Raw genomic sequence first — 14992 nt, 5'->3', positions numbered from 1 at the left:
TTCTCACCATATTAGAGTCACTTTGCACCCTATAAGAGTCACTTTCCACCATATATGCAACAATTGACATGTTAACATCATATACATCCAATTTGACATCCCTTTACCACCTATTAATGCCACTTTCATACAAGTTAATTTTGTTCCACATTTTGGCTCTAATCAACCATGTAAGTCACTGTTCACCATATTAGAGTACCTTTACACCCTATAAGAGTCACTTGCCCCATATATTGATACAATTAACATGTTAACATCACGTAAATGCAATTAGACATTCTTTAACCACCTCTTGGTACCCCTTTCCTACAAGTCAATTTTGGGCCACATTTTGGCTCTAATCAATCATGTAAGTGACTTCTCACCATATTAGATCACTTTGCACCTTATAAGAGTCACTTGCCATCATATATTGGTACAATTAACATGTTAACATCATGTACATGCAATTAGAAATCCTTTTACCACCTCTTAGTGCCATATTCATACAAGTCAATTTTGGTCCACATTTTGGTTCTAATTAACCATGTTAGTCACTTTTCACCATATTACAGTCACTTTGCACCCTATAAGAGTCACTTGCCACCAAATATTGATATAATTAACATGTTAACATCATGTACATTCAATTAGACATCCTTTAACCACCTCTTGGTACCCCATTCGTACAAGTGACTTCTCACCATATTAGAGTCACTTTGCACCTTATAAGTGTCACTTGCCATCATATATTTGTACAATTAACATGTTAACATCATGTACATGCAATTAAAAACCCTTTTACCACCTCTTAGTGCCATATTCATACAAGTCAATTTTGGTCCACATTTTGGTTCTAATTAACCATGTTAGTCACTTCTCACCATTTTAGAGTCACTTTGGCCAAATTCGGTGTTTTCTTTCTGGCATGATCCTTGGGCGAATGGTAAATCTCTTATCAAAATATCTGATTCTATTATATCCACAGCAGAATCTACCTCGATGGTGCCTATTAATGTCTATCTTCGTAATGGGATTTGGGATCTTCCCTCTTCTAATCATGTGGACATTATTGAGGTCAGAAACATTGCAAATTCGGTTAGGATTTGTAGATCGGATGTTATATCTTGGGATGGTCTTCTCACTCGGAATATTAAGATAACCAATATTTGGGACTCTGTCCGTGCTTCGAATGCTTTAGTGCCCTGGTCGGATTTTGTTTGGAATAGCTTCTCGGTTCCAAAATGCTCTTTTATCACATGGCTTGCTATTCTTAATAGACTTCTATCAAAGGATCGTATGGTTTCATTTGGCATGCAGGTTGATCCGGTTTGTATTCTTTGCTACAATGATTGTGAATCCATCCATCACATTTTCTCAAACTGTCCATATTTTGATCTTGTGCGTAAAGCTCTCCACTTCCATTTCTCGGAAGATTGGAATGACTGCATCCAGGGGCACTTTGTTACTAGCCAATTGAAGAAGAAGGAGTTAAAAATTGCGGGCTTGTTTTTCTCTACTGCCGTGTACTACACATGGAAAGAAAGAAATTTTAGACTCCATAACCCTGGAGCTTCTAATCCTACTTTGACTATTATTAGTACTATTAGACGCATTGTAAAAGAGAAATTGTTCTCTTCGGCTACGTTCCAAAAATGGGTTGGTTTAAACCCTTCTTTGGTTTTAATGTTTTACTAATGTAATGCTTTATTAGTTCCTGACCTTGGGATATAGTGGCTTCTCAGATAGGTTTTTAGTTGCCAGCCACGGGACTTCTTCTTGACTATTGGGGTATGCCCCTCTTAATTGTATTCTTTTTTTTGGGTTACAAAATTATTTAATTAGCAAAAACAAAAGATTCACTTTCCACCATATATGCAACAATTGACATGTTAACATCATATACATCCTATTTGACATCCCTTTACCACCTATTAATGCCACTTTCATACAAGTTAATTTTGTTCCACATTTTGGCTCTAATCAACCATATAAGTCACTGTTCACCATATTAGAGTACCTTTACACCCTATAAGAGTCACTTGCCCCATATATTGATACAATTAACATGTTAACATCACGTAAATGCAATTAGACATCCTTTAACCACCTCTTGGTACCCCTTTCCTACAAGTCAATTTTGGGCCACATTTTGGCTCTAATAAATCATTTAAGTGACTTCTCACCATATTAGAGTCACTTTGCACCTTATAAGAGTCACTTGCCATCATATATTGGTACAATTAACATGTTAACATCATGTACATGCAATTAGAAATCCTTTTACCACCTCTTAGTGCCATATTCATACAAGTAAATTTTGGTCCATATTTTGGTTCTAATTAACCATGTTAGTCACTTTTCACCATATTAGAGTCACTTTGCACCCTATAAGAGTCACTTGCCACCAAATATTGATATAATTAACATGTTAACATCATGTACATTCAATTAGACATCCTTTAACCACCTCTTGGTACCCCTTTCGTACAAGTGACTTCTCACCATATTAGAGTCACTTTGCACCTTATAAGTGTCACTTGCCATCATATATTTGTACAATTAACATGTTAACATCATGTACATGCAATTAAAAATCCTTTTACCACCTCTTAGTGCCATATTCATACAAGTCAATTTTAGTCCACATTTTGGTTCTAATTAACCATGTTAGTCACTTCTCACCATATTAGAGTCACTTTGCACCCTATAAGAGTCACTTTCCACCATATATGCAACAATTGACATGTTAACATGATATACATCCAATTTGACATCCCTTTACCACCTATTAATGCCACTTTCATAAAAGTTAATTTTGTTCCACATTTTGGCTCTAATCAACCATGTAAGTCACTGTTCACCATATTAGAGTACCTTTACACCCTATAAGAGTCACTTGCCCCATATATTGATACAATTAACATGTTAACATCACGTAAATGCAATTAGACATCCTTTAACCACCTCTTGGTACACCTTTCCTACAAGTCAATTTTGAGCCAGATTTTGGCTCTAATCAATCATGTAAGTGACTTATCACCATATTAGATCACTTTGCACCTTATAAGAGTCACTTGCCATCATATATTGGTACAATTAACATGTTAACATCATGTACATGCAATTAGAAATCCTTTTACCACCTCTTAGTGCCATATTCATACAAGTCAATTTTGGTCCACATTTTGGTTCTAATTAACCATGTTAGTCACTTTTCACCATATTACAGTCACTTTGCACCCTATAAGAGTCACTTGCCACCAAATATTGATATAATTAACATGTTAACATCATGTACATTCAATTAGACATCCTTTAACCACCTCTTGGTACCCCATTCGTACAAGTGACTTCTCACCATATTAGAGTCACTTTGCACCTTATAAATGTCACTTGCCATCATATATTTGTACAATTAACATGTTAACATCATGTACATGCAATTAAAAACCCTTTTACCACCTCTTAGTGCCATATTCATACAAGTCAATTTTAGTCCACATTTTGGTTCTAATTAACCATGTTAGTCACTTCTCACTATATTAGAGTCACTTTGCACCCTATAAGAGTCACTTTCCACCATATATGCAACAATTGACATGTTAACATTATATACATCTAATTTGACATCCTTTTACCACCTATTAATGCCACTTTATACAAGTTAATTTTGTTCCACATTTTGGCTCTAATCAACCATGTAAGTCATTGTTCACCATATTAGTGTACCTTTACACCCTATAAGAGTCACTTGCCCCATATATTGATACAATTAACATATTAACATCACGTAAATGCAATTAGACATCCTTTAACCACCTCTTGGTACCCTTTCCTACAAGTCAATTTTGGGCCACATTTTGGCTCTAATCAATCATGTAAGTGACTTCTCACCATATTAGAGTCACTTTGCACCTTATAAGAGTCACTTGCCATTATATATTGGTACAATTAACATGTTAAAATAATGTACATGCAATTAGAAATCCTTTTACCACCTCTTAGTGCCATATTCATACAAGTCAATTTTGGTCCATATTTTGGTTCTAATTAACCATGTTAGTCACTGCTCACCATATTAGAGTCACTTTGCACCCTATAAGAGTCACTTTCCACCATATATGAAACAATTGACATGTTAACATCATATACATCCAATTTGACATCCTTTTACCACCTATTAATGCCACTTTCATACAAGTTAATTTTGTTCCACATTTTGGCTCTAATCAACCATGTAAGTCACTCTTCACCATATTAGAGTACCGTTACACCCTATAAGAGTCACTTGCCCCATATATTGATACAATTAACATGTTAACATCACGTAAATGCAATTAGACATCCTTTAAACACCTCTTGGTACCCCTTTCCTACAAGTTAATTTTGGGCCACATTTTGTCTCTAATCAATCATGTAAGTGACTTCTCACCATATTAGAGTCACTTTGCACCTTATAAGAGTCACTTCCATCATAGATTGGTACAATTAACATGTTAACATCATGTACATGCAATTAGAAATCCTTTTACCACCTCTTAGTGCCACATTCATACAAGTCAATTTTGGTCCACATTTTGGTTCTAATTAACCATGTTAGTCACTTCTCACCGTATTAGAGTCACTTTGCACCCTCTAAGAGTCACTTTCCACCATATATCCAACAATTGACATGTTAACATTCATATACATCCAATTTGACATCCTTTTACCACCTATTAATGCCACTTTCATACAAGTTAATTTTGTTCCACATTTTGGCTCTAATCAACCATGTAAGTCACTCTTCACCATATTAGAGTACCGTTACCCTATAAGAGTCACTTGCCCCCATATATTGATACAATTAACATGTTAACATCACGTAAATGCAATTAGACATCCTTTAACCACCTCTTGGTACACCTTTCCTACAAGTTAATTTTGGGCCACATTTTGTCTCTAATCAATCATGTAAGTGACTTCTCACCATATTAGAGTCACTTTGCACCTTATAAGAGTCACTTCCATCATAGATTGGTACAATTAACATGTTAACATCATGTACATGCAATTAGAAATCCTTTTACCACCTCTTAGTGCCATATTCATACAAGTCAATTTTGGTCCACATTTTGGTTCTAATTAACCATGTTAGTCACTTCTCACCATATTAGAGTCACTTTGCACCCTATAAGAGTCACTTTCCACCATATATCCAACAATTGACATGTTAACATTCATATACATCCAATTTGACATCCTTTTACCACCTATTAATGCCACTTTCATACAAGTTAATTTTGTTCCACATTTTGGCTCTAATCAACCATGTAAGTCACTGTTCACCATATTAGAGTACCTTTACACCCTATAAGAGTCACTTGCCCCATATATTGATATAATTAACATGTTAACATCATGTAAATGCAATTAGACATCCTTTAACCACCTCTTGGTACCCCTTTCCTACAAGTCAATTTTGGGCCACATTTTGGCTCTAATCAATCATGTAAGTGACTTCTCACCATATTAGAGTCACTTTGCACCTTATAAGAGTCACTTGCCATCATATATTGGTACAATTAACATGTTAACATCATGTACATGCAATTAGAAATCCTCTTACCACCTCTTAGTGCCATATTCATACAAGTCAATTTTGGTCGACATTTTGGTTCTAATGAACCATGTTAGTCACTTTTCACCATATTAGAGTCACTTTGCACCCTATAAGAGTCACTTGCCACCAAATATTGATATAATTAACATGTTAACATCACGTAAATGCAATTAGACATCCTTTAACCACCTCTTGGTACCCCTTTCCTACAAGTTAATTTTGGGGCACATTTTGTCTCTAATCAATCATGTAAGTGACTTCTCACCATATTACAGTCACTTTGCACCTTATAAGAGTCACTTCCATCATATATTGGTACAATTAACATGTCAACATCATGTACATGCAATTAGAAATCCTTTTACCACCTCTTAGTGCCATATTCATACAAGTCAATTTTGGTCCACATTTTGGTTCTAATTAACCATGTTAGTCACTTCTCACCATATTAGAGTCACTTTGCACCCTATAAGAGTCACTTTCCACCATATATGCAACAATTGACAAGTTAAGATTATATACATCCAATTTGACATCCTTTTACCACCTATTAATGCCACTTTCATACAAGTTAATTTTGTTCCACATTTTGGCTCTAATCAACCATGTAAGTCATTGTTCACCATATTAGAGTACCTTTAAACCCTATAAGAGTCACTTGCCCCATATATTGATACAATTAACATGTTAACATCACGTAAATGCAATTAGACATCCTTTAACCACCTCTTGGTACCCCTTTTCTACAAGTCAATTTTGGGCCACATTTTGGCTCTAATAAATCATTTAAGTGACTTCTCACCATATGAGAGTCACTTTGCACCTTATAAGAGTCACTTGCCATCATTTATTGGTACAATTAACATGTTAACATCATGTACATGCAATTAGAAATCCTTTTACCACCTCTTAGTGCCACATTCATACAAGTCAATTTTGGTCCACATTTTGGTTCTAATTAACCATGTTAGTCACTTTTCACCATATTAGAGTCACTTTGCACCCTATAAGAGTCACTTGCCACCAAATATTGATATAATTAACATGTTAACATCATGTACATTCAATTAGACATCCTTTAAACACCTCTTGGTACCCCTTTCGTACAAGTGACTTCTCACCATATTAGAGTCACTTTGCACCTTATAAGTGTCACTTGCCATCATATATTTGTACAATTAACATGTTAACATCATGTACATGCAATTAAAAATCCTTTTACCACCTCTTAGTGCCATATTCATACAAGTCAATTTTAGTCCACATTTTGGTTCTAATTAACCATGTTAGTCACTTCTCACCATATTAGAGTCACTTTGCACCCTATAAGAGTCACTTTCCACCATATATGCAACAATTGACATGTTAACATCATATACATCCAATTTGACATCCCTTTACCACCTATTAATGCCACTTTCATACAAGTTTATTTTGTTCCACATTTTGGCTCTAATCAACCATGTAAGTCACTGTTCACCATATTAGAGTACCTTTACACCCTATAAGAGTCACTTGCCCCATATATTGATACAATTAACATGTTAACATCATGTTAATGCAATTAGACATCCTTTAACCACCTCTTGGTACCCCTTTCCTACAAGTCAATTTTGGGCCACATTTTGGCTCTAATCAATCATGTAAGTGACTTCTCACCATATTAGATCACTTTGCACCTTATAAGAGTCACTTGCCATCATATATTGGTACAATTAACATGTTAACATCATGTACATGCAATTAGAAATCCTTTTACCACCTCTTAGTGCCATATTCATACAAGTCAATTTTGGTCCACATTCTGGTTCTAATTAACCATGTTAGTCACTTTTCACCATATTAGAGTCACATTGCACCCTATAAGAGTCACTTGCCACCAAATATTGATATAATTAACATGTTAACATCATGTACATGCAATTAGACATACTTTAACCACCTCTTGGTACCCCTTTCGTACAAGTCAATTTTGGGCCACATTTTGGCTATAATCAATTATGTAAGTGACTTCTCACCATATTAGAGTCACTTTGCACCTTATAAGAGTCACTTGCCATCATAAATTGGTACAATTAACTTGTTAACATCATGTACATGCAATTAGAAATCCTTTTACCACCTCTTAGTGCCATATTCATACAAGTAAATTTTGGTCCACATTTTGGTTCTAATTAACCATGTTGGTCACTTCTCACCATATTAGAGTCACTTTGCACCCTATAAGACTCACTTTCCACCATATATGCAACAATTGACATGTTAACATCATATACATCCAATTTGACATCCTTTTACCACCTATTAATGCCACTTTCATACAAGTTAATTTTGTTCCACATTTTGGTTCTAATCAACCATATTAGTCACTCTTCACCATATTAGAGTACGTTTACACCCTATAAGAGTTATTTGCCCCATATATTGATACAATTAACATGTTAACATCACGTAAATGCAATTAGACATGCTTTAACCACCTCTTGGTACCCCTTTCCTACAAGTTAATTTTGGGCCACATTTTGTCTCTAATCAATCATGTAAGTGACTTCTCACCATATTAGAGTCACTTTGCACCTTATAAGAGTCACTTCCATCATATATTGGTACAATTAACATGTTAACATCATGTACATGCAATTAGAAATCCTTTTACCACCTCTTAGTGCCATATTCATACAAGTCAATTTTGGTCCACATTTTGGTTCTAATTAACCATGTTAGTCACTTCTCACCATATTAGAGTCACTTTGCACCCTCTAAGAGTCACTTTCCACCATATATCCAACAATTGACATGTTAACATTCATATACATCCAATTTGACATCCTTTTACCACCTATTAATGCCACTTTCATACAAGTTAATTTTGTTCCACATTTTGGCTCTAATCAACCATGTAAGTCACTGTTCACCATATTAGAGTACCTTTACACCCTATAAGAGTCACTTGCCCCATATATTGATATAATTAACATGTTAACATCACGTAAATGCAATTAGACATCCTTTAACCACCTCTTGGTACCCCTTTCCTACAAGTCAATTTTGGGCCACATTTTGGCTCTAATCAATCATGTAAGTGACTTCTCACCATATTAGAGTCACTTTGCACCTTATAAGAGTCACTTACCATCATATAGTGGTACAATTAACATGTTAACATCATGTACATGCAATTAGAAATCCTATTACCACCTCTTAGTGCCATATTCATACAAGTCAATTTTGGTCGACATTTTGGTTCTAATGAACCATTTTAGTCACTTTTCACCATATTAGAGTCACTTTGCACCCTATAAGAGTCACTTGCCACCAAATATTGATATAATTAACATGTTAACATCATGTACATTCAATTAGACATCCTTTAACCACCTCTTGGTACCCCTTTCGTACAAGTGACTTCTCACCATATTAGAGTCACTTTGCACCTTATAAGTGTCACTTGCCATCATATATTTGTACAATTAACATGTTAACATCATGTACATGCAATTAAAAATCCTTTTACCACCTCTTAGTGCCATATTCATACAAGTCAATTTTAGTCCACATTTTGGTTCTAATTAACCATGTTAGTCACTTTTCACCATATTAGAGTCACTTTGCACCTTTTAAGAGTCACTTGCCACCAAATATTGATATAATTAACATATTAACATCACGTAAATGCAATTAGACATCCTTTAACCACCTCTTGGTACCCCTTTCCTACAAGTTAATTTTGGGGCACATTTTGTCTCTAATCAATCATGTAAGTGACTTCTCACCATATTACAGTCACTTTACACCTTATAAGAGTCACTTCCATCATATATTGGTACAATTAACATGTTAACATCATGTACATGCAATTAGAAATCCTTTTACCACCTCTTAGTGCCATATTCATACAAGTCAATTTTGGTCCACATTTTGGTTCTAATTAACCATGTTAGTCACTTCTCACCATATTAGAGTCACTTTGCACCCTATAAGAGTCACTTTCCACCATATATGCAACAATTGACAAGTTAAGATCATATACATCCAATTTGACATCCTTTTACCACCTATTAATGCCACTTTCATACAAGTTAATTTTGTTCCACATTTTGGCTCTAATCAACCATGTAAGTCATTGTTAACCATAATAGAGTACCTTTAAACCCTATAAGAGTCACTTGCCCCATATATTGATACAATTAACATGTTAACATCACGTAAATGCAATTAGACATCCTTTAACCACCTCTTGGTACCCCTTTCCTACAAGTCAATTTTGGGCCACATTTTGGCTCTAATAAATCATTTAAGTGACTTCTCACCATATTAGAGTCACTTTGCACCTTATAAGAGTCACTTGCCATCATTTATTGGTACAATTAACATGTTAACATCATGTACATGCAATTAGAAATCCTTTTACCACCTCTTAGTGCCACATTCATACAAGTCAATTTTGGTCCACATTTTGGTTCTAATTAACCATGTTAGTCACTTTTCACCATATTAGAGTCACTTTGCACCCTATAAGAGTCACTTGCCACCAAATATTGATATAATTAACATGTTAACATCATGTACATTCAATTAGACATCCTTTAACCACCTCTTGGTACCCCTTTCGTACAAGTGACTTCTCACCATATTAGAGTCACTTTGCACCTTATAAGTGTCACTTGCCATCATATATTTGTACAATTAACATGTTAACATCATGTACATGCAATTAAAAATCCTTTTACCACCTCTTAGTGCCATATTCATACAAGTCAATTTTAGTCCACATTTTGGTTCTAATTAACCATGTTAGTCACTTCTCACCATATTAGAGTCACTTTGCACCCTATAAGAGTCACTTTCCACCATATATGCAACAATTGACATGTTAACATCATATACATCCAATTTGACATCCCTTTACCACCTATTAATGCCACTTTCATACAAGTTTATTTTGTTCCACATTTTGGCTCTAATCAACCATGTAAGTCACTGTTCACCATATTAGAGTACCTTTACACCCTATAAGAGTCACTTGCCCCATATATTGATACATTTAACATGTTAACATCATGTTAATGCAATTAGACATCCTTTAACCACCTCTTGGTACCCCTTTCCTACAAGTCAATTTTGGGCCACATTTTGGCTCTAATCAATCATATAAGTGACTTCTCACCATATTAGATCACTTTGCACCTTATAAGAGTCACTTGCCATCATATATTGGTACAATTAACATGTTAACATCATGTACATGCAATTAGAAATCCTTTTACCACCTCTTAGTGCCATATTCATACAAGTCAATTTTGGTCCACATTTTGGCTCTAATTAACCATGTTAGTCACTTTTCACCATATTACAGTCACTTTGCACCCTATAAGAGTCACTTGCCACCAAATATTGATATAATTAACATGTTAACATCATGTACATTCAATTAGACATCCTTTAACCACCTCTTGGTACCCCATTCGTACAAGTGACTTCTCACCATATTAGAGTCACTTTGCACCTTATAAGTGTCACTTGCCATCATATATTTGTACAATTAACATGTTAACATCATGTACATGCAATTAAAAACCCTTTTACCACCTCTTAGTGCCATATTCATACAAGTCAATTTTAGTCCACATTTTGGTTCTAATTAACCATGTTAGTCACTTCTCACCATATTAGAGTCACTTTGCACCCTATAAGAGTCACTTTCCACCATATATGCAACAATTGACATGTTAACATCATATACATCCAATTTGACATCCTTTTACCACCTATTAATGCCACTTTCAAACAAGTTAATTTTCTTCCACATTTTGGCTCTAATCAACCATGTAAGTCACTGTTCACCATATTAGAGTACCTTTACACCCTATAAGAGTCACTTGCCCCATATATTGATACAATTAACATGTTAACATCACGTAAATGCAATTAGACATCCTTTAACCACCACTTGGTACCCCTTTCCTACAAGTTAATTTTGGGCCACATTTTGTCTCTAATCAATCATGTAAGTGACTTCTCACCATATTAGAGTCACTTTGCACCTTATAAGAGTCACTTCCATCATATGTTGGTACAATTAACATGTTAACATCATGTACATGCAATTAGAAATCCTTTTACCACCTTTTAGTGCCATATTCATACAACTCAATTTTGGTCCACATTTTGGTTCTAATTAACCATGTTAGTCACTTCTCACCATATTAGAGTCACTTTGCACCCTATAAGAGTCACTTTGATGAGGATCAAGGAATGAATATGTTAATTTGGATTTGGTTATGCGTACTTGTGGTGATGTTCAATTGGAGAGGATGCAAACATGGGTTATGCAGCTTACTTGGACAACAAGGAATAAAGGAGCGATGCATGAAGTTGGACAAGTAGCTGATTATTATATAATTATTAATTCGAATTTTGCTTGCAAGTTTTTACCTTTCACTTGAAAGGGTTTTTCTTGTTTTAAGCACTTAGGATTTTATTTTCCTATTTGGATTTGGTTTTTGTCTTTTTTCTATTCGGATTTGGTTTTTAAATTTGTTTCCTAGAAGGATTCAGATATTGGCTAATTCAAGCTGATATTGAATTTTTCTCGGAATCCTATTGGGTTTGGGTTATTGTCTAAGCCTATAAATACCCTTCTAATGTAATCTTTTAAGAGAGACAATGGATGATATAAAACTTTTGTTTTGAGATAAACTATGAGTAATTTTTCTTTCCTCTAAACTTCAATTACTGGATTGTTTTGAAGGTTAGATTTGAATTACTTAGTTTCTGGATTGATCTAAGCAATTTGAGATTCAAAGTTCACGTTTCTGGATTGATCGTGTTCTTTTGAAATATCCTCTTCTTCTCTTATCCCTTTTCTTCTTCTTATTTTTGTTTCTTTGTGGTGCGATCCACATCACACTTTCCACCATATATTCAACAATTGACATGTTAACATTATATACATCTAATTTGACATCCTTTTACCACCTATTAATGCCACTTTATACAAGTTAATTTTGTTCCACATTTTGGCTCTAATCAACCATGTAAGTCATTGTTCACCATATTAGAGTACCTTTACACCCTATAAGAATCACTTGCCCCATATATTGATACAATTAACATATTAACATCACGTAAATGCAATTAGACATCCTTTAACCACCTCTTGGTACCCTTTCCTACAAGTCAATTTTGGGCCACATTTTGGCTCTAATCAATCATGTAAGTGACTTCTCACCATATTAGAGTCACTTTGCACCTTATAAGAGTCACTTGCCATTATATATTGGTACAATTAACATGTTAAAATAATGTACATGCAATTAGAAATCCTTTTACCACCTCTTAGTGCCATATTCATACAAGTCAATTTTGGTCCACATTTTGGTTCTAATTAACCATGTTAGTCACTTCTCACCATATTAGAGTCACTTTGCACCCTATAAGAGTCACTTTCCACCATATATGCAACAATTGACATGTTAACATCATATACATCCAATTTGACATCCTTTTACCACCTATTAATGCCACTTTCATACAAGTTAATTTTGTTCCACATTTTGGCTCTAATCAACCATGTAAGTCACTCTTCACCATATTAGAGTACCTTTACACCCTATAAGAGTCACTTGCCCCATATATTGATACAATTAACATGTTAACATCACGTAAATGCAATTAGACATCCTTTAACCACCTCTTGGTACCCCTTTCCTACAAGTTAATTTTGGGCCACATTTTGTCTCTAATCAATCATGTAAGTGACTTCTCACCATATTAGAGTCACTTTGCACCTTATAAGAGTCACTTCCATCATAGATTGGTACAATTAACATGTTAACATCATGTACATGCAATTAGAAATCCTTTTACCACCTCTTAGTGCCATATTCATACAAGTCAATTTTGGTCCACATTTTGGTTCTAATTAACCATGTTAGTCACTTCTCACCATATTAGAGTCACTTTACACCCTCTAAGAGTCACTTTCCACCATATATCCAACAATTGACATGTTAACATTCATATACATCCAATTTGACATCCTTTTACCACCTATTAATGCCACTTTCATACAAGTTAATTTTGTTCCACATTTTGGCTCTAATCAACCATGTAAGTCACTGTTCACCATATTAGAGTACCTTTACACCCTATAAGAGTCACTTTCCCCATATATTGATATAATTAACATGTTAACATCACGTAAATACAATTAGACATCCTTTAACCACCTCTTGGTACCCCTTTCCTACAAGTCAATTTTGGGCCACATTTTGGCTCTAATCAATCATGTAAGTGACTTCTCACCATATTAGAGTCACTTTGCACCTTATAAGAGTCACTTACCATCATATAGTGGTACAATTAACATGTTAACATCATGTACATGCAATTAGAAATCCTATTACCACCTCTTAGTGCCATATTCATACAAGTCAATTTTGGTCGACATTTTGGTTCTAATGAACCATGTTAGTCACTTTTCACCATATTAGAGTCACTTTGCACCCTATAAGAGTCACTTGCCACCAAATATTGATATAATTAACATGTTAACATCACGTAAATGCAATTAGACATCCTTTAACCACCTCTTGGTACCCCTTTCCTACAAGTTAATTTTGGGGCACATTTTGTCTCTAATCAATCATGTAAGTGACTTCTCACCATATTACAGTCACTTTGCACCTTATAAGAGTCACTTCCATCATATATTGGTACAATTAACATGTTAACATCATGTACATGCAATTAGAAATCATTTTACCACCTCTTAGTGCCATATTCATACAAGTCAATTTTGGTCCACATTTTGGTTCTAATTAACCATGTTAGTCACTTCTCACCATATTAGAGTCACTTTGCACCCTCTAAGAGTCACTTTCCACCATATATCCAACAATTGACATGTTAACATTCATATACATCCAATTTGACATCCTTTTACCACCTATTAATGCCACTTTCATACAAGTTAATTTTGTTCCACATTTTCGCTCTAATCAACCATGTAAGTCACTGTTCACCATATTAGAGTACCTTTACACCCTATAAGAGTCACTTGCCCCATATATTGATATAATTAACATGTTAACATCACGTAAATACAATTAGACATCCTTTAACCACCTCTTGGTACCCCTTTCCTACAAGTCAATTTTGGGCCACATTTTGGCTCTAATCAATCATGTAAGTGACTTCTCACCATATTAGAGTCACTTTGCACCTTATAAGAGTCACTTACCATCATATAGTGGTACAATTAACATGTTAACATCATGTACATGCAATTAGAAATCCTATTACCACCTCTTAGTGCCATATTCATACAAGTCAATTTTGGTCGACATTTTGGTTCTAATGAACCATGTTAGTCACTTTTCACCATATTAGAGTCAATTTGCACCC

General features: G+C 34.7%; 1 protein-coding gene across 1 annotated transcript; it reads left to right on the top strand.

Moving 5' to 3' along the window:
• Nucleotides 1-981: 981 nt before the first annotated feature.
• On the top strand, nucleotides 982-1677 carry LOC141701195 (uncharacterized). The gene has a single exon (XM_074504856.1). The coding sequence runs from the start codon at nucleotides 982-984 to the stop codon at nucleotides 1675-1677; it is 696 nt and encodes a 231-aa protein (XP_074360957.1).
• Nucleotides 1678-14992: the final 13315 nt, after the last annotated feature.

Source organism: Apium graveolens, unplaced genomic scaffold, assembly GCF_009905375.1.
Source record: "Apium graveolens cultivar Ventura unplaced genomic scaffold, ASM990537v1 ctg3544, whole genome shotgun sequence".
Lineage (NCBI taxonomy): Eukaryota > Viridiplantae > Streptophyta > Magnoliopsida > Apiales > Apiaceae > Apium > Apium graveolens.
This window is presented reverse-complemented; position numbering and strand designations above follow the sequence as displayed.

Coding starts and splice junctions, on each gene's coding strand:
- LOC141701195 (XM_074504856.1), top strand. CDS start 982: ATGGTGCCTATTAATGTCTATCTTCGTAATGGGATTTGGGATCTTCCC.